The following is a 26,741-nucleotide window of genomic DNA, read 5'->3' on the forward strand; positions in this document are numbered from 1 at the left end:
AGATTGACGTAAAGTTGTTAAGAAATCTCAAGAATCCTGTTGCCCCTTTTCAGGGGACACGGCCTCAAGATCAGCACCTCCATCTCCATCATGCACGCTGTTACATGCGGAATCAAAAGCAAAGCTCCAGATTGAGAGACAGTTCTCATCACCTGCAAAAGAAGACAAGACAATACAATGTAAACCAAGGGCAACAGTAAATTGTTGAGCTGATCAAAGGAGAGTGCACGCATGCACGGCTGGCAAGAGATATCGACTCTAATCCGTGTAATTAAACATGCAACAAATTTTATCCAAGTACATCATCGAAGAAAAGCAGAACAGTCTATGGCTGTTGAAACTAGCAAAAAAAAAAACTTCAAGATGGCATAATCTTAGCTGGCCGAAGAACTTGAAAAACAAAAGGATATCTTTTCCCCAGGAAAATTCCAAACATTGGGCCGTAGAAGACCCTCAAGTGGGACTTTGGGGAAAAATGGGAAGAACAAGAACAAGAAAAAACCCAATGGAGGATGATCTTCTAGGGGACTTTGGGGAAAAATGGGAAGAACAAGATCAAGAAAAAACCAAATGGAGGATGACCTTCTAGGGCCCAATATTTTGATTGAATTAGCACAATGACCAAGGCGATCAATCAATAAGGCAAGGTGAAATATGCTGCAAAGCTTTAACAGGAAAAGGTGGACATCTATGATACCCCTCAAATGAAATACTGCATCATCCTCCTCAGGAACCTCAAATCTTCGGTGCCCGGAAGAAGAAGCGGCCATTGGCAGAAACGGATGAAAAGAGAAGCCATTTACTGTATCTGGATTATCACGGAAGACAAGGAAATGTTTTTTTTTTTTTTTTTTTGGTAAAGAAAGACAAGGAAATGTTCATCATCAGGCAAATCAAGTACAACTAAACACAACACGCATAAATGGACAAGAAACTCTTCAATTACAAAGTATCAGACCTGATGCAGCCTGAAAGCCTGAAATCCACTGGCCAGTTTGAAGATCATATATATGAACTAGAACATCCTGATGGGAAAGAGTCAGAAAGAGTAGACTATTGACGATATAGTTTGCTACAAATGCAAAAGCAGCATGGTACCTGACCGCCTGTACCAAGATATCAACCTAGAGGTTCAACATCAAAGTATATGCGCTGGTTGGTATCTTCAGATGACCGGTACAACCTATATAAACAATTGAGGGACAAAAAAAGTCACTTCGATGATACGGAAAAACAATAATGATACCTTACCAAAAAAAAAAAAACAATAATGATAGCAAAAGTGATTACTTGAGGGGAAAAAAAAAACCCACCTTGGGAGAGGCATATTAGCAGGAAATATTCTACTTTCTTATCTAAGACCCAACATTTCATTAAAAATATGTTATTCAGTTGCATGGAAAGAGGAGCTTTGCTATCATTAGAAAACAATACTCACTTGTAGACGACATCAACAGCCTTGCGAACATCCCAGCACATAATGAAAGGGTCCTACAAGAAATTTAAGAAGAGACATTGTCAAAGATAGACATGTCTAAAGTAAACAATGCATAAAGAATGTTTACCATGATTCCTCAATGTTAAGTCCATCCCAAAACACTACAGTGGTTCTCGCACAAATTCAGAATTTAGGCTCTGTTTGATCACTGGAAAAAGACAGAATTGAGACAAAATGTTTGTGCATTCATTTGGAGAGTGACTAGAATTAGATATGTTCTATCTTATCCGGCTTCACCAATTAACACACACATCCCAAATCAGCAAGTGCCTGGTTACTTGGTAGGTCACTGTGTCTGGAAAGAACAGGGCAGGATCATGCGCGCGCGCGCTCTCTCTCTACCAACCGAAACCACCACACCCCCCTCCCCCAAAAAAAAAAAGCCATTCCCTGCCACCTAAGAGGAAAGCTTTCCACATTTAGCTTGTCATTCAAGCAAGTCCAAGACATGAAAAAAGGATATGTTTCCATGATTATCACCATTAGTAGCAGATAAAACAAATTTGCATATCTCAGAGGCAACAACGAATTCAATCGCTCATCATCACAAAGTAATTGTTCCAAATTTCATCTAATTAATCGATTAAAAAACCTCTGGAAATGTCCAAATAAAATGCTTCCATCACACGCCTTTGCATGAGAGAGAGAAAGAGAGGGAGAATGGTAGAGTCATTCTATATATTTTCAAGAAAAGGAAAAGAGAAGGTTTAGAGTATTCTACCTTTCATCCTCCAGTATACAAGTAGTTTCCATCTTTCGAAAATAACACCTGGAAGTGCAAGCTTATCACCTATAATTTCTTGAGAAATAACCATCACATAAGGGAAATCCAACCATCTGGCACTTACATGGGTAACCCCGCCTTGTTGACCATGTAGGATGTATAAGAGTTCCATGTTATCTTCTCTGTAGATTGCAGTAGTCTGGCTGTAGGAGCCAGTTGCCAGTATTCCAGTATGAGCTGGAGAGAAAGCAATGGCAGATATAATACCTGCACAAAAGCGATAGCCAGTAAGATATTAAATTCTTCCCTTTTATCTTGCGATCTCAATATTATCTTGAATCATTATATAATTAACATGGAAATCCAGGGCATTCAGGAGATCTGCTATTTCCCTTTACATGCATCATGTATCAGCCCCATGGCAAAATAAACAGAAAAAGTCAGCCTTACAATCCAAAGTATTCCATTGAAGTTGAAATACTCAATTCTTCTCGACTGGAGTTTTTGAATTCCTCTTTTATTTAACTTGTCAGACAAATATAAAGAAACAGCTAAACCAGGACAGGCACAACAATGCACCTGTTTGACCTTCTTTGTTTCCTTGAAGTGTTGAGTGCTTCTCAAAATCTCTACCAGGGCGATGTACGTCAAACACTCTTATGGATTTGTTATATCCAGCAAAGATCCTTCACATGAACAGAGGATGTAGGTTGAAACTTTAATAGACTTAAAATGCTGTAAACCCTGCCTATAGAGAATAGCTCCAACAAACTAAATCATTCTTGATAACCACAAAAACCACTAAGTAACCAAACACCGACATTTGGAAATTCGGATAGCAGAGCATAACCTACATCACCAAATGCTGATTTCCTTCAACAATAGAAGGTAAAGTAATGTACAATTTCAAGGGGAATTAGAGTGAACCGTTGACATGTGGGAATTTAAGAGTCTTCAAAATGGAATGTTAACCTTACTTGTTCCCCGCAGGATTAAATGCAATTGAAAATGCAGCTGTAATTTCATCCACAGCATCATAAGCCCTGTATGTGCAACGTAGCTGCAATGTCAATTGTACGAGTCAATAAAATTTCCTCTTTTTTGTCGAGACAATTGAAACAGAAGTTGTACAAAGAAGATTGTAAAGGAGAAAATGAGGGGTATGCAGGCAACAGAGTTGCTACAAAGCATGTCTAAGATGTGTGATAAGCTCAGGGTCCACAACTTCAGTGTACCCCTAAATAACTATATGGCTTCCATAAAGTCTCCCTATAGTTCTTGAAACCTCTAAACTAAGCTTAACAATTCTGACCCGTCCAGTAGAAGCATCCCAGACATGAATTGGAAGATCACGAGTAGTTGACGCGAATACACAGCTAACTGGGTCTGAAATATGAAAAACTTCCATACTCAATTCCAGCTGTAGCTAATTACCAGAAGAAAACTAACTATAGCTGCAAATATAACCATGATAATTAAAAGAAGAGTAAAATTTAACGAGACAACCTGTAGCAGACATGTATGGGTACCAACAGAAATCATAAACCGATTCCCCTTCCGTCACAACATGATTTGCTGTGAAGGAATCTGCAACCAAAGAGAACCACATGAGACATAGACCACCCAATGTCTGGATTTGCTAATATTTGGTTGTAGATATTACTCGCAAAATAGTCTCAGCAGTCCTAAAGCTAACATCTTTTCAAGCTACTTAAATACACAGAAATAACACACATGCTGCATGACCACAAACTCCTTGCGAACCTGTACCTTGATCAACATCACAGGAACTTGCATTTGCCCTGTCGTCACCCCCATAGTCTGGTCTGATCATGAAAAACAGCAATTAAAGCACGACCAACATCGCCAATTCTCGTGAACGAATAAACATAAAAAGGAACAGAAAAATCAGCAAGCACCACCATTGTCCCAAAACAAACTTACAAAGTGAACACACGTAGTGTATTGTCCTCTGAACTACTGAGAAAGCAAGTCCCATCAGGTGACCTAACGAAAGCCCGAAATAGAAGAGGCAATCATCGCTTCAAAAGCCACATCACTACACAGAATGCGGACAACCAAACACCCATCAAGGGAAAACAAAAAATTACCCACCATTTGACGCCTTTCAGAAAGTTGTTGGGCTTCTGGTCAGTTCTGAACTGTTTGTGGAAATGATAAGCTCTTTGAGGAGGGACATCGAACCGAATCGCCGGCCATGAGTAGTCTTGATGAGCGGCCACTGTGGGTTCGTCGAGCGGGCTCAGTTGACGCTGCTCTTCTTCTTCAACCACCCTCGTGCGAGAGAGAAGTGTGTGTGTGTGTTGAAGAGCGTCGAGCACGAGCTGTGAGAGATTTCTTGAGGGGGTCGCCGGCTAGTTGAAATCTGATTTTTACAACAAGACATAGGCTGCCAATGGGCCAAAAGAAAAGGCAAGTTCATATTCAAAAGTCTGTGCAAGTAAAATAGGGTTTTACAAAAAAAAAAAAAAAAAAAAAAAAAGGGATCTATAATAAAAAAAATTAAAAATAAAAATAGGGTCTAAAATTTCGACCAAACAAAAAAGGGGTGTCTAAAACATATAGTTCCTACGTAAAAATAAGTGAATTTACTTTAACACATTAGAAAAACTCGAAATCGTAATTGAGGTATTTTCTTTGGAATCCTAAAATGGTAATGTTAAAAGTCACGTTTTACTTCTTTTGGGCAGCAAAGAAGCACTTCAAGTTTTGTCATTTGAAATCGAATGCAATCGAAGGAGCTACTCGCTTGCTTATTCATAAATTTGCGAACACCGCAAGGAGTCGTTGCTTCACTTGAAAACAAGGAGTTGTGTTGAAACTAAAATCAAATTGTAACGATGTCTATATAGTTAAGCACAAATACATGAAATAAAATGCATATTCTAATACTCGGGATTTCGCCCGACCTTCCGACAATGCACATAAATAAGGAAAAATTCCAATTAGGAGCCTAAAGTACCCTCATTTCTCGAATAATGGGTCGAAATGAATTTTGCTTTAAATAAGAGCATGAAGTGGCCATTATCTCAAATAAAACGCCTAAAGTGCCCATATTAATCTCAAAGAAGGGTTTGACTTGGCCAACCAAAGGGCAATTTCGTCTTTTTACTTTTTTAAAATTTTCTACTTTTCTACTTTTTTTTCTTTTTTTCCTCCTCTAGCCACCATCCGGCTAGAGGAAGTTGCCGAACTCTGGCGAGGGCTGCCCTCGCTTGGGCAAGCGAGGGTGAACCACGGCAAATCCGGTGAGGAGCATACTCGAAGTTTTTGGGCAACCGGCTCGCCGCCAATGAATCCTGTCCCTTCTTAGGAAAGGCATGTTCAGGAAACTATTCTACTTTCTCATCTAAAGACTCAACATTTCAGTAAGAATATGTCATCCAGGTGTATGGAAATAGAAGCTTTGCCATCCCTAGAAAACAACACTCAATTGTAGACAACATCAACAGCCTTGCGAACACCCCAGCACATAATAAACGGGTCCTACAAGAAATTTAAGAAGAGACATTGTCAGAGACAAACATGCCTAATGTAGAAATAACGCTTAACAAATGTTTTACTCATGATTCGTGAATGTTAAGTCCATCCAAAATGCTCCAGTGGTTTTCTCACAAATTGAGAACTTAAGACTGTGTTTGATCACAAGATGAAGACAGAATTGATACGAAAATACTTTTCCATTCAACCTGGAGAGTTAGTACATGTAAGAATTAGAAATGTTCTCCTATCTTATCCGGGTTCATATCCCATATTAGTTAGCGTCTCGTCACTTGCTAGGTCACTGTGTCCGAAAAGAATTGGGCAGAGAATCATGCACACTCTTTTCCGCTTCCGCCACAATCCCCACCCCCAACTCAAACCCAAAGCAAATTCGCTTCCACCTAAGAGAAAAGCTTTCCACGTTTATCTTGTCCTTTGTTGTTGGGACTTTATGTCCGGCTCCTATATATCCAATCCGATGGGACTTTGCATTTTGCCAAAGAGGACACGATAACTCCTATTAGCTTGTATAAACACCAAAGAACATTCAAGCAAAGTCCAAGATGTGAAAAAAAAAAAAAATAATATCTTCCCATGATAATCACTATTAGAAGCAAAAGGAATAAATTCGCATACCTTAGAGGCAACAACAAATTCAATCACTCAACATCACAAAATAATTTTTTCCAACTTTTATCCGATTAATCGACAACAAAAACTCTGGAAATGTCCAATTAAAATGTTACCATCACAAGCCATTGCATGGGAGAGAGAGAGAGAGAGAGAGAGAGAGAGTAGTAGAGAGTCATTTATATTCGTTCCCAAGGACAGGAAAAGAGAAGGTTTAGAGCATTCAACCTTTCGTCCATCTTTCGAAAATAACACCCGGAATTGCAAGCTTATCACCTATAATTTCTTGAGGAATAACCATCACATGGGTAACCCCATCTTGTTGACCATGTAAGATGTATACGAGTTCCATGTTATCTTCTCTGTCAATTGCAGTAGTATGGCTTTAGGAAGGGAACGAGGTATCTTGTGATCGTGAGCTGGAGAGAAAGCAATGGCAGATATCATACCCGCATAAAAGCAATAGAGGGTAAGATAATCAATTCTTCCTTGGTATCTTGTGATCGTGATGTTATCTTGGATAACAATACGCATGGAAATCCAAAACATTGAGGAGATCTGTTATCTTACTTTGCATGCAAAATAAAACAAAAAAACTCGGCCGTCCAACCTTCTTTGTTTCCTTGAAGTTTTGAGTGCTTCTCAAAATCCCAACCAGGACGACGTAAGTCAAACACTCTAATGGATTTGTTATAAGCAGCAAAGAACTTACACGTGAACCCGGGATGAGGGTTGAAACTTTATTAGACTTGACATGCTATAAACCCTATGTAAAGAGACTAGCTCCAACATACTAAATCGTTTATGATAACATCAAAAACAACCAAGCAACCAACCGGAGACATTCTGAAATTCTGGTGGTGGAGAATAACCAAAATCACCAAATGCTGATTTCTTTCAACAATAGAAGGTAAAAAGTAATGTACGAATTCAAAAGAAAATTTCAAGGGGAAATAGAATGGACTTTTAACACAAGGAAATTAAGAGTCTTCAAAATTGAATGTTAACCTTACTTGTTCCCCCTAGAATTGCAATTGCAAATGCTAAGGGATATGCAGATGACAGAGTTACTACGAAGCATTTCTAAGATGTGTGATTAGCGCGAACTCCACAACTGTCTAGCTCAAAAGATAAGACTTTCCCGCACACTTATGCTACATAGGTGTTGAAGAGCATCGAGCACGAGCTGTGACACTTTTCTTGAGTTTTGGCTTCGTCGAACCTTCCCTCTTTTGAGTTCGTTAAAGGGCACTGAAATAAAATGGGAATAAATGAAAATAAACTAAACTCAAAATTAGGGCTCCATTTATTTCGTAAAAAATAAATGATTTTAAAAATATTTTTCCTAAAATGATTGCTTTTATCGCTTACGAAAACTAATGAACATAAATTATTTTCATCGTTTACGCAAATACTTAGATATAAATTTCTATCGGTAATGGCCAATGAGGCGTTGGATGAGTTGGTGAGATGCTTGGGCTTTAGACAGTTAAACTAATAAGGTTCCAAGTTCGACTTCCAGCGACCACGTCTTGGGAGACTTACTTGATGGTATTGGCAAAACCCCCCCTCCCACCATCCTTAGGAGTAGTTTATTGTACGTGGGAAACCTCGGTTAAAAAAAAAAAAAAATTCTATCGGTAATGAAATATTTTTCATTGATCGTTTATATCAAGCATACACACAATTATTTTTTGGAAAAAAAAAGTTTTTCAAATCATTCATTTTTTGTGAAACAAATGGAGTCTAATATTGAGCAGATAATTTCATAAAAACATCAGCAAGCTTAAATTTTTTAATCATTTTTAATTATATGTTAATCCTAATATCATAGAATAATGCATTGTTTTCTATTCATATTATGTTAAATATCGTAAATCATAGAAAAATTGACTATTTTAGAACAAGAACACATAGTTACAGGTTATGGATTATTAACAGTTTTTGAAATGAATTGTAATTATTAGTTATGATAATTAATACCATGATTATTTAAGTTTGAAATTGAGTTATCTTACAATTGAAATTCCATTTAACTCAATAATCTAATATTTGAGAAATTAATTCTAGTACGGTTTGCTTATATACTGAGCATCACGCTTCATTCAATATAAATGACATGTCTGCGAAGAGTAGAAAAATCACTTAATATTTCTGCTTATGATTAGAATCTTAAACTAAAAAGATATGAGAAAACCTAATTCATCATTGTACATTACATATTTAAGTACTTAAAATGTTTCAAGTGTTTCATATTAAATAAATAATCATAGAACACGCAAGACTAAAGAAACTTAAAATTTTGTGAGTAAAAAAATGTTAAAAATTGAAGCAGTCGAAATCTGCTTTTCAACAAGTGATAAGCAATCGACCCCAAAAAAGAAGTGGTAAGCTGCTAATGGGCAAATAATAAGCTGCTTTAATGTCCTTAATTTATATTAAATTACATATTCACAAGTTTAAGCTTCTTAAATAGGTAATAACTATGTTAATTAGCTTCGTAATCATATAAGATACTTCTTTTTTCAGATAATTACCGGACAAGTCCTAAAAATTTGCTATCACAATTAGCTTGAATCACAGAGCTTGCATTTCATGCATGCAAGTCCTCAAACATGCAACTTCGATGCGCCTGAAGCTTTTCTTAACTGCGTCAATTGTAAGTGGACTGAAAACGTCACGTGACTTTTATTTTTATAATATCTCGTGCCTTTTAGAAAAAAAAGAAAAATGCCACGCAAAATACAGTTTAGTTCCCATCGCAAACTTTTTTTTTTCTCAGGAAAAGAAAAAAAAAAACCTTTTAAACCAAGACACTCGTATTGGGAAATGGATCCCCTAACATTGGGATCTATGTTAGGGGTAATATAACCCCCCATCGGACCGTCCATTTCCCATCGGACCGTCAACAATCGATCAATTCAAATTTTGAGAAGGGGAAAATTTTGGGTGGAAATTTTTTTTTTAATTGACGTAATCGATTGTTAACCGTCCGATGGGAAATGAACGGACCAATGGGTGGTTATGTTACCCCTAACATGGATCCCCAACGTTAGGGGATCAGAATCTACCGAGGTTTCTCCTAGAGAGATTTATATTTACAACTAGAATAAAACTTGAAACAAGAGCAAATTAGGCACACGTTAAAAAACTAATACTGTCCCACTTACATGTAACTTTACTGTCAAAGTGTGGATACAAATGACCAGTGTAGTGCCCATGAGTTCAACGAGAAACCCGGTTGAAACGATAAACAAAGATAACCTCTGCATTTTGGGAAGCTCTTCGACAGCTGAGCACATTCTTGTTCATACCATATAGTTTCGATAGATCAGCGGCTTGAAGATGCTTTTGTACATGTCGGGTCAACTGAGCCTTGATAATCAACTTCTCCAGCGCGTGTGCATTTCCAAGAAGAAACTTAATCAAGGCGAGCAGATGATTTGATCCTAAACGATTGGCTTCATAACCGATGATCTCAACTCTCTTGAGATGTTTCGCCAAACATTCAAAGTTCCCCTTCCTTGGGCACAAATAATCTTCTCCGTTGAAGTTAAAACGTTCTCTAGATTCGTCATCAAGCCCAAACTGCACGTGAATACCCCATTTAAGAAACTCACTTCGCATTAGATGTGGGTCCATGAGGAAAAGAAAATTCACTGCCTTGCTAAAATTTCAAACAAACAACCTTTATTTGTCCACTGCAAATGGTAGTTTGTTTTACTTTATATGAGGTCTTAATCAATTTGAGCTCTTAAACTCGCCCACACAATACAATCTATTCTCTTTCTAGCTGCTCATTGCTGACCTATTAGTTCAAGATCCAAACCTACATGGCAGCAATAGAACCTCCAGTACAGCACTGCAGTTACTTTGAAGACATGAACTAAAACAGGTGCACATATGTTGAGTGCACTGACCAAAGTTACGGGCAATTTTCAATTGCCAAAACAAATAAGATTTTGGATTTGATAATCTTCATATGCTTCTGGAGTTTTAACTCACATTTGTGCGAAATAAAAGTCAGCTCAAGAAGTGAAATGAAAATATCATAGCGAATGAACGAACCTTAAACAGGGTGTAGCCATCCAGGCATATGAGTAAATTTTCCAGGCATGGTGAACTACGCAGCAAGTGTGCTATCCAAGGGAAGTCCCAATGAGTAACTGGTGCATGCAGTGTCAAATTCTGACATTTTGACAATGGAAATGGCACTCCTTCCATCTCCCAAGGAGACAAAATCTAAGCACATTGAGCGAGCAAAATAGAAAAATTTTGATTATTATTTCTTTTCCTGTTCAGGATGAATAAAGACTAACAAAATTTACAGTCCATCCAAATACTTTATCCCTTGACCCTGTAGGTCGCTCTAGTGGGGCAACATACATTAATAAAACAGTGCTAATCACGGATCCCATTCAAGGTAAAAAAAACCAAGCTCGTACCTGGAAACACCGGCCGCAGGTGGCAATCGTAGGAACTCCCCGCAGCTTCTCCAGGAGTCCCTTTAAAAGATCCAGCATCCTCTCTCCACGAGACATAAGAAAATATAAGTTGGCTTCCACCAAAGAAGAAACATTGTCAAGTCTGAACATGGGATCATTAGGCAAAAACCCTGATATCCACAGTGACAGCAGATAAGGGGCCCAAATTGTCTCCACTTTACAGGTCATGGGGTAGACGAGTATCAATTTTTTCACACTCATTGAATCTATTCTGATGTTCTTCACGCCCTTGCTCATGTGCAGCTCAAGGGACTCTAAAACCGGACTTCCCCTAACAATTTCCTCTAGGATATGATCACTCAACTCCGCAAATGACATCGACAAGACCTTAAGACGAGGCCACCTAACAGTAGTGCCCAGCGAAAAGCGGCACTTTCTGAATTCCAGGCGTACCAACCAACTCAAGTGACACACGAACTGCGGCAATGCGTACGAGAACAATGGTGTAGCAGCCGGCAACAGGCAGAGATCCTCCACGCGGCGTGCTGCCGCAAAGCAGAACCAGGAGTCGAACTTGGGTGAGTTGACCCCGTCGCACATGATGTGGAATCTCTTCACGGTCGGGGAGGTCCTCTGAAGCAGGACGCTGTCGACAAAGGACGAGAAGTCCCTGGAACTGTGAGGCAGGTCATCACCAATCCCATAATTGAAGACGAGGTCGGTGGTAGAGGTCCAAGTGGACTGCCACCGCTTGGAGAGGATGCTGGTCTTGACTACATCTCGGAGGGTCAGGAACGAGAAGATGTGGTGGATCACGTCGTCTGGCAAGGCGCTGATGTCATCCCTAGGGCTCAAAGGAGGAGGAGGTGGGATTCGTCTTGTACGATTCGGCCGGTCGCCGGGGGATTTGCAGTGGATGGCGCCGTGGACGGAGGTCTCCGCCATGGTCTATAAAACCTAGGGTTTCTATCCCGAGCTTTCGAGGCTTTTGACTTTCACGTTTTATATTTAAATGGCATAATTTTTTTTTTCTGTTGGGCGTATTTTTTGTTTTTCAATATATATAAGAATTTCTTTTGGGGTGACCAAGCAAGTGCTCAATGGTCAAGCAATTTTCCTACGAAAAACGGTGAAATTTTGATTCTTTTAGGCTCCGTTTAATTCTTTTAAATCTGGCTGACCTTATATGGTCACAGGCCGACAAGCTCTCGCTCGCTCTTGTCTCCTTCAATCTCTCACCTGCTGATGCTCTCTCTCACTCGGCGGCTCCGTCCGGCGACGATCCCTTGCTCTCTCACCCCAGCCTTGCGGAAGGAAGGAGGAGCACAAAGCAGCGGTATGATGATATTCCTGCGGTAGTTTTGGGCGTAGGATCGAGGTAAGTCCGAGTCTTGCAGTGGTTCCGCGATTTGCTTGTGTTCATGTGGATGGAAGGACGAGCTAGTAGCGACACGGCGGTTCGGTCCCGTGGTGGGCCTCTCGCGCAGGAGTCCAGGTGAGTAGATTTCTAATTCGTGTAACCCTCGGATCGTGGGTTTCGGCTTGCATATTGCCAATGTTCTTTGCATGTTACTTTTGTTGGTTTGCTTGATATCCTAGAATGTCGGATGAGTGAAATTGAGAGATGAAGAGAGTTCGGTGGGGTTGTCACGAAATGAGAAGGAAGAAGAGGAAGAAGAAAAGAAGAAGAGGAAGAGGAGATGGTGGCTTGAAGGTTCCTATGCCACATGGGGAGGGAGGTGTCGTCCATGAAAGAAGAGAGAGGGGTGAGGTGCAATTTTCACTCGGTCGGGTTCCAATTTCACATATTTTTTAACTCTATGGGGTCCAAATTATACCGTAGTGTATCCTCAAAAATATCGTTTTTACTACGGACTTGAGATGAATAAGTACTAATCCACTCATAACTTAAGCTGGTGGAAAAATCGGGTTGTTCTTGTACATGTCTTGTTTAAATATTTATCAATTGGAATCATATTTACATTAACCTTACTTTGATTTTTTTTTCGAAATAGATACGGTAGTTATAAATAGATAGTGCTCTTATACAAAACAAATAAAATTTTCTCGTTTTCACCCGCCTTCAGATGAATTTTTTCTAACGAAGGAAAGGAATTCAAAAGAAAAAGAATTCGCATTTTTTTAATTCTTTGGATTAAAAATTCGAATATTAAAAAAAATTCGAAAAGGAAATCGATTTTTTTATATTTTATATAAAAGATTATTTTATTCTAATTTTAATATACTAGTTAACTAAACTATTCTAGTAGTTATAATAAACTATAATATTAGTTATGTTAGGGCTTATGGACTTGAACCGTAGACCTTCACGATAAAACAGATCAAATTGATTATTATCAAAATGATTCGAATTATTTCAAAGGCCCAAGATGTCCCTTTTTTTTTGGGTTGGGGGGTTATTGGGCTCTTTCATTAACTAATCAAAATATCAGTTAGTCCACCATTTTTTTCTAGCAAATAAAGAGATGGCTCCATGTGCTCTGAGTTATTATTTTGGTTTCAACCTAGGAGCACTACTAAAGTGTTTCAAAGAAGGGTTATCTTGACGTAGGTCAGCTTCTTGCCGAGATCAACCTAAGATAAGGTGATTTTCAAGGGATTTTTTTCCCATTAATGTACCATAATCAATAGGGAGATTTCATCTATTGTCCGCTCTTTTCAATAATTGACGTACCAAAGAAATGAAATTAGGAATATTAAATCTATATCAAATAAAGTTTGAACTTTTGAAATCCGGACATGCGTTGTTATTTTATACATTGTGGTAAGTAACATTGGTAAATTAATTTAAGGTACGGAAAGAAAGAGATTCAAATCCTCTGTAAACAAAAGCCTACAGAGCAGTTTCAATGCTACGCCTTGCACCACTCGACCAACTATCCTACAGAGGCTATGATGATCATATCCTGCTACAAAAGGGCACATGGTTCAATGAATGATGGCGGACATCATAATTTATCTTCATCAAAGTTAAAATATGGAGGAAATCTATGGGTCAATTGGTTTCCCATAGAGGATGTCTCTGATCCTAAACCTCCTCACTGTGGCCGAGGCCCACGGGCCAGAACCATTTCTACAAAGACAGAGATGGATCGTCTTGCCAGAGTAAGCGTCTTAGCGCACAAAGTTACAGAAAAAAAAAAAAAAAAGAAAGGTCTTTTGCAATAGTGCAGATGGATCGCCACCGCTTGGAGGGGACGCAGGCCTTAAAAACGTCTTGAATGGGGTAAGGATAGATGAGGCGGACTATGGCTTCGCGCAAAGGGGTTGATGAAATCGTGGAGATAAATTCTCAGGTTCCTGCTTCGTTTCGTTTTGAAGGAGAAGGTTGGCTTCGTTTTATGAGATTCAGTAGTTTGCCACGACAATTTGCCTTGGATTATGCCGTGGGCAGAGCTCTCGGCCATGAATTTCACTTCCCAGGTTTTTATGAGTCCTGCCGCCAAAACAGCTTTGAAAAAAAGGACGCCTCTTTGAAAGAATGATTGAAGATGACTTCAGCATTTTGGGAACCTCTTCGATAGCTGAGCACATTTTGGCGTTCGCCAAGTAGTTCCCAAAGAACAGCGGCTTCATAGTGTCTTAGTCCATAATGCGCGGGCAATTCAGCCTTGATAATCAACTTCTCCAGAACAAGTGCTTCCTCAAGAAGAAACTTAATCAGTGCGAGCAGATGTTTCGACCAAAAGCAATCAGCTCCAAAGCCGATTATCTCAACTCTCTTGAGATGTTTCGCCAAACATTCAAAGTTCCCCTTCCTTGAGCACAAAAAATCTTCTTCCTCAAAGTTAAAATGGTCTTTGGATTCATGAAGCTCAAACTGCACATGAATACCCCATGTAAGAAATTTTGCACTAGATGTGTGGGTCCACAAGGATAAAAAAAAAAAAAATTCAACGGCTCACTAAAATATCAAACAAACAACCTTCATTTGCCCACCGTAAATGCTAGTTAGTTTTACTTTGTATCGAGTCTTAATCAATTTTTGAGCTCTTAAAGTCGTCCACACAATAAAATATCTTCTCTTTCTAGGTGCTCATTGCTACCCTATTAGTTCAAGATCCAAACCTACATGGCAGCCAAAGAATCTCCAGTAAAACACTGCAGTTACTTTAGCTGCACATATGTTATGTAGACTGACCGAAGTTACAGGCAATTTTCAATTGCTAAAACTAGTAAGGGTTTGAAGTTGATCATCTTCATGTGCTTCTAAAGCTTTAATTCACTGTTTAAACATTTGGCAAAAGAAATTCAGCACAAGCAGCGAGATGAAAGTTTCATAGCAAAGGAACAAACCAGCACGTTGCTGCAGCCAGCCAGGCGTATGACTAATTTTTCAAGGCACGGTGAACTTCGTAGCAGGTGTGCTATCCCAGGAAGTTCCCAACGAGAAACTGGTGCAAGTAGTGTCAAATTCTGACATTTTGACAATGGAGATGGCACTCCTCCCATCTCCCAAAGGGACAGAATCTAAGAACATTGAGCAAGCAACATAGAAAATTTTGACTATACTTTCTTTTCCTGTTATAAGATGAATGAAGACTAACAAAAATTAAAGTCCATCCAAATACCTTATACCCTGACTCTGTCTCCCACGAGTTCGCAATGATACATCTTGATGGAAGACTAGAATGCCATGGAGAGCTGTAGTTGCTCAACCGGGGCAACAAACAGCACTACAACGGTGCTAATCACCGACCGCATTCAACACGAGCAAGTCTTATAAAGGTAAAAATACCGAGCTCGTACCTGCAAACATGGACAGCTGATGGCGATTGTGGGAACTCCGCGCAGCTTCTCACAGAGTCCCTTGAAAACGTCACAGGGCATCCTCCTCACAGGAGACTCGAGAAAATATAACTTGGCTTCGACCAAAGATGATACATCCTCAAGTATAAGCACGGAACGATTAGGCCAATACCCTGATACCCACAGCGACAGCAAATGCGGAGCCCAGAGTTTCTCCATGTTCGAGTACTCGACAATATCGTGGCGGAAGAGTACCAACTCTTTCACACTCGTCGAATCTATTCTAATGTTCTTCAACCCCCCGCCATACTCCAACTCGAGGGACTCTAAAACAGGGCTTCCCCTGAGAATTCCTTCCAAATCATCACTCAACTCAGCGTATTTTATAGACAAGACCTTAAGACAAGGCCACCTGATATTAGTACCCGACGAAAAACAGCAGAAACAGACTTCCAGATGTACCAACCAACTCAAGCAACACACGAACCGCGGCAGTGTGTACGAGAATAGAGAATCGCTCAGCCACAGGCAGAGATCCTCCACGCGGCGCGCCTCCGCGAAGCGGAGCCAGAAGTCCGGCTTCACCAAGTAACAGATGAAAATGTTTGTGCATTCATTTGGAGAGTGATTAGATATAAGAATTAGATATGTTCTCCTATCTAGTCCGGCTTCACCAATTAACACACATCCCACATTAGCGAGTGCCTGGGTACTTGTTAGGTCACTGTGTCTGGAAAGAACAGGGCAGGATCATGCACTAACTCACCCTCCCTCAATCCCTCCCTTTCAATGAACCCCCCTCCTCCCTTTTCCTCTTTCGCCATAATCCCCACCCCCAACTCAAACCAAAGCCATTCCCTTCCGCCTAAAAGAAAAGTTTTCCACATTTATCTTGTCCTTTGTTGTTCTTCTGGCTCGATATTTGGGTATATCCAATCTGATAGAATTTGCATATGCCAAAGAAGACACCTTAAATATCCAAGCAAGTTCAAGACATGAAAATAGGATATCTTTCCATGATCATCACTATTTTCAGCATCTTAAACAAATTTGGATATCTTAGAGGCAACAAATGAATTCAAACACTCATCATCAAAAGGTAATTGTCCCAACTTTTATCTGATTAATCGATAACAAAAACTCTGAAAATGTCCAAATAAAATGTTCCCATCGCCCCGCGCATGGAAGGAGGGGGGGTGTGTGGAAAGAAGAGAGAGGGAATGGTAGAGTCATTATGTATATATTTCCAAGAAAAGAAAAAGAGAAGATTTAGAGCATTATACATTTCGTCCTCCAGTATACAAGTAGTTTCCATCTTTCCAGAATAACACCTGAAATTGCAAGCTTATCACCTGTAATTTCATAAGAAATAACCATCACATCACGGAAATCCAATCATCCGGCACTTACCCGGGTAACCAAACTAGTTGACCATGTAAGATGTATAAGAGTTCCATGCTATCTTCTCTGTAGATTGCAGTAGTCTGGCTCTACGAACCAGTTGCCAGCATTCCGGTATGAGCTGGAGAGGAAACAATGGCAGATATTATACCTGCACAAAAGCAATAGAGAGTAAGATACCCAATTCTTCCCTTTTATCTTGTGATCGCAATATTATCTCGAATCATTATAAAATTAACAAGGAAATCCAAGGCACTTAGGAGATCTGCTATTTTCCTTCGCATGCAACGTATATCAGCTCCATTGCGAAATAAAACAGAAAAAGTCACCCTTACAATCCAAAATAACCCTTTGAAGTTGAAACACTCAATTTTTCTCCACTGCAGTTCCTCTAAATCCTATTTTATTTAACTTGTTTGACAAACATACAAAAATAGCTAAACCAAGACAAGCACAACAATCAACCTGTTTGATCTTCTTGGTCTCCTTGAAGTGTCGAGTGCTTCTCAAAATCTCTACTAGGGTGATGTACATCAAACACTCTTATGGATTTGTCATATCCAGAAAAGTTCCTACACATGAACAAAGGATGTAGGTTGAAACTTTTATAGACTTAAAATGCAATAAACCTACGTAAAGAGAATAGCTCCAACAAACTAAATCATTTATCATAACCACAAAAACCACTAAGCAACCATACACCGACATTCCGAAATTTGGGAAGCAAAGCATAACATACATCACCAAATGCTGATTTCTTTCAACAATAGTAGGTAAAGTATTGTACGATTTCCAATGAAAATTTCGAGGCGAAGTAGAGTGGACCGTTGACATGAGGGAATTTAAGAGTCTTCAAAATTTAATGTTAACCTTACTTTTTCCCTGCAGGATTAAATGCATTTGAAAATGCAACTGTAATTTCATCCACAGCATCAAAAGCACTGTATGTGCAACGTAGCTGCAATGTCAAGTCCACAAGTCAATAAAATTTCCTTGTTTCTTTTCAAGACAATTAAAAATGAAGCTGCATTCAGAAGATTGTAAAGGAGAAGCTACGGGGTATGCAGACAACAGAGTTGCTATAAAGCATGTCTAAGATGTGTGATAAGCTCAGGGTCTATAACTTCAGTGTACCTGAAGCAATTATATGGCTTCCACAAAGTCTTCCTAGAGTTCTTGAAACCTCTAGACTAAACAATTCTGACCTGTCCAGTAGTAGCGTCCCAGGCATGAATCGGATGATCACGAGTAGGTGAAGCAAATACACAGCTAACTGGGTCTGAAACATGAAAATCTTCCACAATCAATTCTGGCTGTCGCTAATTACCAGAAGAGAAATATCATAGCTGAAAAAAAAAACCATCATACAGTAAAAAGAAACGAGTGAAATTTAACGGGACGACCTGTAGTGGACATATGGATGCCAACAGAACTCGTAAACCGATTCCCCTCCTGTGACAACAAGATTGGCTGGAAAAGAATCTGCAACCACATAGAGATAAACCACCCATTGTTGCATTTTGCGAATATTTGGTTGTAGATATTACTCGCAGATAGTCTCAGCAGTCCTAAAGCTAACATCTTTTCAAGCTACTTAAATAAGCAGAACAAAAAAAATACACATTCTACGAGGGCACAAAACGCCTTAAGAACCTGTACCTTGATCAACATCAGACGAATTTGCATTTGCGCTTTCGTCACCCCAAGTCTGATCTGATCATTAAACAGAGCAATTAAAGTACAACCAACATCGCCACATCTCGTGAACGAATAAAACATAAAAGGAACAGAAAAATCAGCAAGCACCACCATTGTCCTCAAACAAACCTACAATGTGAACACGCGAAGTGTATTGTCCTCTGCACTACTGAGAAAGCAAGTCCCATCAGGTGACCTAACGAAAGCCCAACAAGAGTGAGGAAAGAAAAAAAAGCAATCATCGCTCCGAAAGCCACACCCACTGCTAAGAAAACGAACAGCCAAACACCCATCAAGGGAAAACGAAAGGTTACGCACCATTTGACGCCTTTAAGAAAGTTGTTCGGCTTCTGGTCAATTCTGAACTGTTTGTGGAAATGATGGGCTCTCTGAGGAGGGACATCGAACCGTATGGCGGGCCATGATGAGTGGCCTCTGTGGGTTCGTTGAGCGGGCTCTGTTGACGCTGCTCTTCTTCTTCAACCATCCTTGTGGGAGAGAGAACGTGTGTTGAACAGCGTCCAGCACCAGCTGGGAGGCTTTTCTTCAGATGTCGCCGGGGAGTTTTGGCTCCGTCCCTGCCCACTTTTGAGTTCGGCAAAGGGAAAAAGCAAAGCTCTCACCTTTCGATTTTGCGAAATGAAATAACAATTTCATGAATATAAACCAAACTCGAAATAAAGAAAAAATTTCAAAAAAGAGCCCAAGTGCTTTTATTAGGGGTGAAGTCGATGTCTTTTCTCAAGTGCCCTCATTGTGTGTAAAAAAAAAAAAAAAAGGCCTGAAGTACATATTGTTTCGAATAAAAACATAAAGTGGCTATATTAGTCTAAAAAAAGAGCTTGATTCACTTTAGTTAAGGGCATTTTGGTCATTTACTATTTTAAACTCATTTTTCCCTTTTTCTATTTTCTTAGAGATTTTGAAAAAAAAAAGAAAAGTAAAAAACAAAACACATGCGGAGGATTGATCTCCTTTAAAACAACCATAACCACTTCATGTCATTTTTTGGGACAATAATGGCATTTCGTGCTATTATTTGAAATAAAGTCCACTTCGTGTACTTATATAAGAAAATAAGGATACTTGGGGCTCTTTTTCGAATTTTTACCCTAAATAAATGAAGTTCAATTCGTTTTAATCATATAATGATTAAATTCTAATATCATATAACATCGCATCGATTTCTATCCATGTTATGTTAAATATTATAAATCATAGGTAACTTGACATTTGTCGAATAATAATTCACGGTTACAGTTCATGGACTATTAGCTGTTTTTGAAATGAATTGTAATTATCAAAAATTATAAAATTTCTTTAATTAATGATAATTAATATCTTGATTATTTAAGTTTGAGAATGGATTTATATTACAGTTTAAGTTTCATCTAATTCCATAATTTTATATTTGAGAATTTAATTCTAGTATGGTTGACCATATACATAGCAATGGGCTTCATTTTATATAACTCACTTGTTTACGAAGCATAAAAAAATCACTCAATATTTTTTGTCTCTAATTTTTCTTTGTAATCTAAAACTAAAAAAAAAATGAAAAAATAATATATGATTCAATATTACATTATTGAAAACAGAGCAATTGTTTAGACTACTTCTTCACAACTTTGGCTAAGGTGCTTACTGATGGATATAGGAATTGCCCATTATGGTGCTACTCCGCTCTTTTGGAGAGAATCTTAATGTTATACAGATAACTCAAGATTTTATTTTTCATGAGGGTACTAAATATATTGAGATTGAGCGACATTTTATTCGTCAACATATCCACAGTGGTGTAATCATTCTTCTTTCCATCTTCGCAGCGGAACAACTAGCAGATACTTTCACTAAAGCAAATCCACCTGGCCGTTTAGATTTAGTCTCAAAATTACCATATTAAGTTTGAGGTGGAATGTTAATGTAAATTGTATATAGTGTTAGTTTACCGTAATAACGTTTCTAATAGTCCCATGTAGGTTCTAAGTTTTTTGGCCTTCTGCTTCTTGTGTTCTAGAAATAGAGCGAGCAACTCTTGACTCGATTTCTTTGCCAATGAAATCATAAATCATTCCACGAATTATAAGAAAAAAAGATTCTCTCTCTTAATAAATCTTCTTAGGGAGTAGAATTTCTTGCTTAGGAGTTCAGAGAAAGGTAGCATGGTAATTTTTCCTTTTGATAGCAAAGAGGGGAAAAGTGGTGATTAAGCAAGCAAGCAAAGTAAAATAGCCAAAACACTAGGGCGCAGAATAGAAATTGATGGAGAAACATCAGCGGAGGAAAAGAGACGTCTTAAATGTTCCTAAACGTTTCAAGCTTTTCAAATTAATGGGTGACGACGGCATTGCATTAAAAGAGACGTCCTCTTCCATATGATTGGCTCTATAAGTTGTGGCCTCCATCGTACTTACATTCTACTACAGTTCTTCTTTTCTTAAAGTTTGAATCTCTTTCCGTTACCCCAGAATGTCTTCAATCTCTTCTTAGGTTTCTGATGCTACCTCCTTCATCAATGAGTTCCGTATCCGTTGCAAAGAGCTCATCTCTCATCTAAATTCCACTTATGATTTACGTGGCGGCGACTCGGCCCGAGGTGTTGGTAGACATTCAGGACTTGTTGCAAAGCAGCGAACCGACATCATCCTTTCCGAGTATATTAGCACCAGGTGCTAATCGCGGAAGAAATTCAACACGAGTACGCCTCATAAAGCGTAAAAATACTGAGCTCCTACCTACAAACACCAGCTGCCAATAGAGCTAACGGTGATTCTAGTAACTCCGCGCATCTTCTCGTCAAATCCCTCAGAAAAAGTCGGAAGAGCATGCTATTGTCACTGCACGCGACAAAATCTAACTTGGCTTCCGTCAAAGAAGATATGTCGTAAAGTCTGAACACATAATCATGAAACCAGCACCCTTCTATTCGCAGTGACAACAAATGTGGGGGCCCAAAGTTTCTCCATCTTAGGGCTCGCGCGGCGGACGAGTAACAACTCTTTCACAATCGTTGACTCTATTCTATTGTTCTTCATGCCCTTGCACACGTACAACTCGAGGGACTCTAAAACAGGACTTTCCCGGACAATTTCCTCCTAGATATCATCACTCATCTCCGCAAATTCTATCAACAAGACCTTAAGACAAGGCCACCTAAGAGCAGTACCCAACAGAAAACAACACTTTATGACTTCCAGGCGTACCTACCAACTTAGGCAATAGAAGAACTGCGGTAGTGTACAGGCAGAGCTCCTCCACACGGCACCCCGCCGCGAACCTTAGCCAGAGGTCGAGCTTGGGGCAGTTGGCCTCTTCGCACTCGAAGCCAATGATGTGTAATTTCTTCACCGTGGGACGAGGTGCACTAGCTCAGGACGCTGTCCATGAGGGACCGGGAAGTCCAAGGGTTTACGAGGCTTGTCTCCATTGAAGATGTTGGGTTTATGGGTGGGCCATCCGTGTGGACTAACCCAGTGCATTATCCATTATGGATAATTATCGTTTTTAAACGTGATATCTAATCATGTTCTTTTATCACGTAAAATAATTCTGGTGATTTTAAGAACATCATCTTTCTAAAAAAAGATATTACGTGTGTCGTTCTCACTGTGAAGACAGAATAAAAAAAGATAACAAACGATCTCTCTCTCTCTCTCTCTCTCTCTCTCTCTCTCTCTGAACGTCAAATCGGTGAGCTCTCTCTCTACATCAAAAACACTTAATTTGTGGAACAAGAAAGTATGTTCGTAATCGTAATATATGCTTTTGATAAGTGATTCAAGACTTCCTAAGCATGTTAATTCCGCAATCCGTACTTATGGAGTTAGGGATTGGTTGCCGTCATTGGTATCAAAGTGTGTTGTTCTTGCTTTCTATCAAAGTGTGTTGTTCTTGCTTTCTGGTCGCGTAAATTTTTGTGATTGAATTAGTGCGAAAAACCCGTTTTACGAATCTACTATTCTGAGATAATTCGTGATTTTCTGTACAATAAAAGTAGCTTTGAACACGTAGTCAGAACCGTCTTGGCGAAACGAGTCTTTTGAACAACCCATAGTCGTTTGCGGCAGATGGTGCCAGGGACGAAGTTCTCCGCCATGGGTTGGACATGTATGTTGGAATCAAATATTAAATGTGTTAAGCACGCTGTGGTGCGTAAGGCGTTTAATAAACTCGTCGTATTTGGGCTCTTCGGTGGCCTTGTACCCGTTGAATCATAACAAGCAGCTTTCAAAGATCACCTACCTCGAAAGATTTTTTTCTGGATGTGCATACTGGCTATGATGATCGTCTCCTACGGCAGAAGGGCACATGGTTCAATGAATGATGACAGACATCATAATTCATCTTCATCGAAGTTATAATCTCAAGGGAATATATGGGGCGATTGGCTTCCGACAGAGGATGTGTCTGATATGGGAACTCTTCACTGCGGTAGAGGTGCTCGGGCCAGAACCATGTCTACCAAGGCAAAGACGGCTCGGATGGATCGTCTTGCAAGTCTAAGCATCTTGGCGCACGAAGTTACCGCAGAAAAAGGAGGTTAGTGGCAGTAGTCCAGGGCTCCTGCTTCGTCTCGTTTCGAAGGAGAAGGTTGGTTTCGTTTAGGCAAGATTCGGTTGTTCACCAGAAAATTTGCCTCGGATTACGCCGTGGGCAAGAGCCATGAATTTCAGTTCCCAGGTTTCTATGAATTCTGCCGCCAAAAGAGCTTTGAAGTTTGGGGTTTTGTAGTGGAATTGTTGGCAAGCAAGTGATGACCGATCACTTTACATGCAAACTTTGGACTGTTGGACGATAAGGTGAAACAACAATCGTTAAATCGACAGGCATTCGCAACTGTCGAAGTAAAAATATTCCTTTCAGGGCGTCGGACGGTCGATAATGATTTTGCATGTAGATAACATCTTCGACTTCCAATTTTAGGTAAATGGTATTTTGGAGCATTGGTGTTTTGATTTGCTCTTTCAGTTTACAAATCGATTCGGATCATACATTCATGGCCCGGAATCATTCTTTCTCTCAAGGATCAGTTGATTTGGCTAAGTTTGTCGCTTATTGGAGGAGCCTTTCTCATAAGAAAGAGTCATGCCTATACTGTGTTCATGTTTTGATATTAACTACAGGAATTAGTACATGATCAGAGAAAGATTGAAGAATTGGAAGTAGAAAAACATATAAAAGTTGAGACATTTGAAGTCCGATTATCCAACGAGTGATAAGCTGCCAATGGGCCAAAAGAGTGATTTTCCAACCATGACAGTGTCAAAAGAGTGTAAGCCAGGATGAGCATTGCAGTGCTCATTCAAGTTTAGAAACTGGGATTTTCATATGCTTTTAAAAGGACGTCTCTTTGAAAGGATGATTGAATATAACTTCAGCATTTCGGGAAGCTCTTCCATAACCGAGCACTTTTTGGATCTCGCCAAGTAGTTCCAAAAGAACAGGGTCTTGATGGCGCTCTTGTCCATTTTGTGTGGGCAATTCAGCCTTGATAATTAACTTCTGTAGCACAAGTGCATCCCCAAGAAGAAACTTCATCAAGGCGAGCAGATATTTCGACCGAAAACTATTAGCTTGAAAGCCGATGATCTCAACTCGTCCGAGATGTTTAGCCAAACATTCAAAGTTCCCCTTCCTCGAACACAAAAAATCTTCTTCATCATAGTTAAAACGATCTTTAGATTCTTCATCAAGCTCAAACTGCACATGAACCCCATTTAAGAAACTTGCTTTGCATTAGATGTGGGTCCACGAGGAAAAGAAAATCCATTAGCTCACTAAAATTTCAAACAAACAACCTTCATTTATCCACAGCAAGTGCTAGTTAGTTTTACTTTGTATGGAGTCTTAATCAATTTGAGCTCTTAAGCTCGTCCACACAACAAAATATCTTCTCTTTCTAGGTGCTCATCGCCACCCTATTGGTTCAACGTCCAAACCTACATGGCAGCCAAAGAACCTCCAGTACAACATTGCAGTTACTTTAGAAGTGAACTAAAACAGCTTAAAGTTGTCCAGTACAGATGTTGAGTAGACCGACCGAAGTTAGGGGCAATTTTCAATTTCTAAAACAAGTAAGAGTCGGAATTCGATCGTCTTTATATGCTTCTGAAGTTTTAACTCACTGTTTAAATATTTGTGCGAAAAAAAAAAGTCGGCACAAGAAGCGAATTGAAAACATAATGGCGAAGGAACAAACCTGCAAATTGGTGAAGCCAGCCAGGTGTATGACTAATTTTTCCAGGCATGGTGAACTTCGTAGCAGGTGCACTATCCCAGGAAGGTCCCAACGAGAGACTGGTGCATTTAGTGTCAAATTCCGACATTTTGACGATGGAGATGGCACTCCTTCCATCTCCCAATGGGACAAAATCTAAGCACAATGAGCAAGCAAAAGAGAAAATTCTGATCATTATTTGTTTTCCTGCTTAAGGTGAATAAAGACTAGCAAAATCTACGGTCCATCCAAATACTGTATCCTTGATCCTGTCTCCAACGAAGAATTCACAATGATTCCTCTTCAGAGCACGTCTTATAAAGGGTAAAGAATACGGAGCCCGTACCTGCAAACACGAACCACCTGTGGCGAGTGTAGGAACTCCGCGCAACTTCTCAAGGAGTCCCTTTAAAAGGTCCCGTTTCCTCTCCACATGAGACATACTAAAATATAAGATGCGAAGATATAAGTTGGCTTCGACCAAAGAGGATACGTCGTCAAGTCTGAACACGGAGTCGTGTGGCGAGAACCCCGACACCCGCAGTGACAGCAAATGAGGGGCCCAAAGATTCTCCACGTCAGAGAACAAGGAGGGAACGAGTAGCAAGTCCTTCACACTCGTTGAATCTATTCTGATGTTCTTCACGCCCTTGCAGGAGTCTAACTCCAGGGACTCTAAAACAGGACTTCCCCTGAGAATTTTCTGGAGGGATTGATCGCACAACTCCCCATGTCTTATTGACAAGACCTTAAGACAAGGCCACCTAATACTAGTACCCAACGAAAAACAGCAGTAAGAGACCTCCAGGCGTACCAGGCAACTCAGGCGACTCATGAACCGCGGCAGCGTGTACAAGAACGGCGAAGCAGTCAGCCCCAGGCAGAGATCCTCCACGCGACGCGCCATCGCGAAGCGGAGACAGAAGTCGAGCTTGGGCGAGTTGGCTTCGTCGTACACGAAGCCAGTGACGTGGAGCCTCTTCACCGTGGGGGAGGTGCTCTGGATCAGGACGCTGTTGACGAGGGACAGGAAGTCGAAGGAATAGGTTTCGTGATTGCGAGGCCGGTCTCCATTGAAGACGAAGTGGGTGGTGGTGGTCCAAGTGGACTGCCACCGCTTGGAGAGGACGCTGGTCTTGACGACGTCTTGGAGGGGCAGGAACGAGAAGATGTGGTGGATCACGTCGTTTGGCAAGGCGCCGATGAGATCTTTGGGGCTCAAAGGAGGAGGAGGAGGTCGGCTCCTGCGATTCGGGCTATCGCCAGAGGATTCGCGGTGGATGTCGCCGTGCACGGAGGTCTCCGCCATGGAATATGTATGCGTTCTCGGTCGAGTCCGCCATGGAATATATGCTTTCGAGGCTCTTGACTTTTGCGTTTTATAGTTATATGGCATAATTTTATTTTATTTTTTTGTGTGCGTATTTCTCTCTTTTTCAATATTTATAAGAATTTTTGTTTTGTGACCAAGCGAGTGCTCAATGGTCAAGTAATTTTCCCACGTGGAATCAGAATACTCCAGCAAATTGTTACGAATATTGATCCAAAGGTAAACAGGAAGAAGCATAATTCTTTCGTCATGCTAACGTGGCATTCAATTAAAAGGAAAAAAGTGATAAACCTAGTAATCCTTTTGTAATGAGAATATATATTATTATCCACGAAATAGTTATTATGGCAAAAAAAAAAGGTACTATTTCAATCTATTATAGGTAACATATCCATCATGTGGTGGTATTTATGTGACGGCCATATTTGCCTAAATAAAGAAAAAGATAAATACAATAAAAAATCCTAAATTATGCCCAATGTGACACGTTTACCCTAAACTTTTTTTGTGACATCAAAAACTCC

General features: G+C 39.8%; 1 protein-coding gene and 2 pseudogenes across 1 annotated transcript; all 3 read right to left on the bottom strand.

The window, feature by feature from the left end:
- LOC115733436 lies at positions 1-5,211 on the bottom strand (annotated as a pseudogene).
- Positions 5,212-5,672: 461 nt separating this feature from the next.
- Positions 5,673-22,149, bottom strand: LOC125314058 (annotated as a pseudogene).
- Positions 22,150-24,004: 1,855 nt separating this feature from the next.
- On the bottom strand, positions 24,005-26,196 carry LOC125314059 (F-box protein At5g03100-like). The gene is made up of 3 exons (XM_048275513.1): positions 25,234-26,196; positions 24,870-25,043; positions 24,005-24,370 (listed from the first exon to the last, which is right to left on the bottom strand). Exons 1-3 carry the CDS (start codon positions 26,194-26,196, stop codon positions 24,005-24,007), a joined length of 1,503 nt encoding a protein of 500 aa, XP_048131470.1.
- Positions 26,197-26,741: the final 545 nt, after the last annotated feature.

Source organism: Rhodamnia argentea, chromosome 3 (assembly GCF_020921035.1).
Source record: "Rhodamnia argentea isolate NSW1041297 chromosome 3, ASM2092103v1, whole genome shotgun sequence".
Classification (NCBI taxonomy): Eukaryota; Viridiplantae; Streptophyta; class Magnoliopsida; order Myrtales; family Myrtaceae; genus Rhodamnia; species Rhodamnia argentea.

What these genes read in the sequence shown, in the direction of transcription:
- LOC125314059 (XM_048275513.1), bottom strand. Translation starts at nt 26,196, where the DNA reads ATGGCGGAGACCTCCGTGCACGGCGACATCCACCGCGAATCCTCTGGC. An exon ending in CAGGTGGTTCGTGTTTGCAG is followed by an intron (nt 25,044 to 25,233) that starts GTACGGGCTCCG and finishes CATTGTGCTTAG; the next exon opens with ATTTTGTCCCATTGGGAGAT. An exon ending in CTGGCTTCACCAATTTGCAG is followed by an intron (nt 24,371 to 24,869) that starts GTTTGTTCCTTC and finishes GTTCATGTGCAG; the next exon opens with TTTGAGCTTGATGAAGAATC.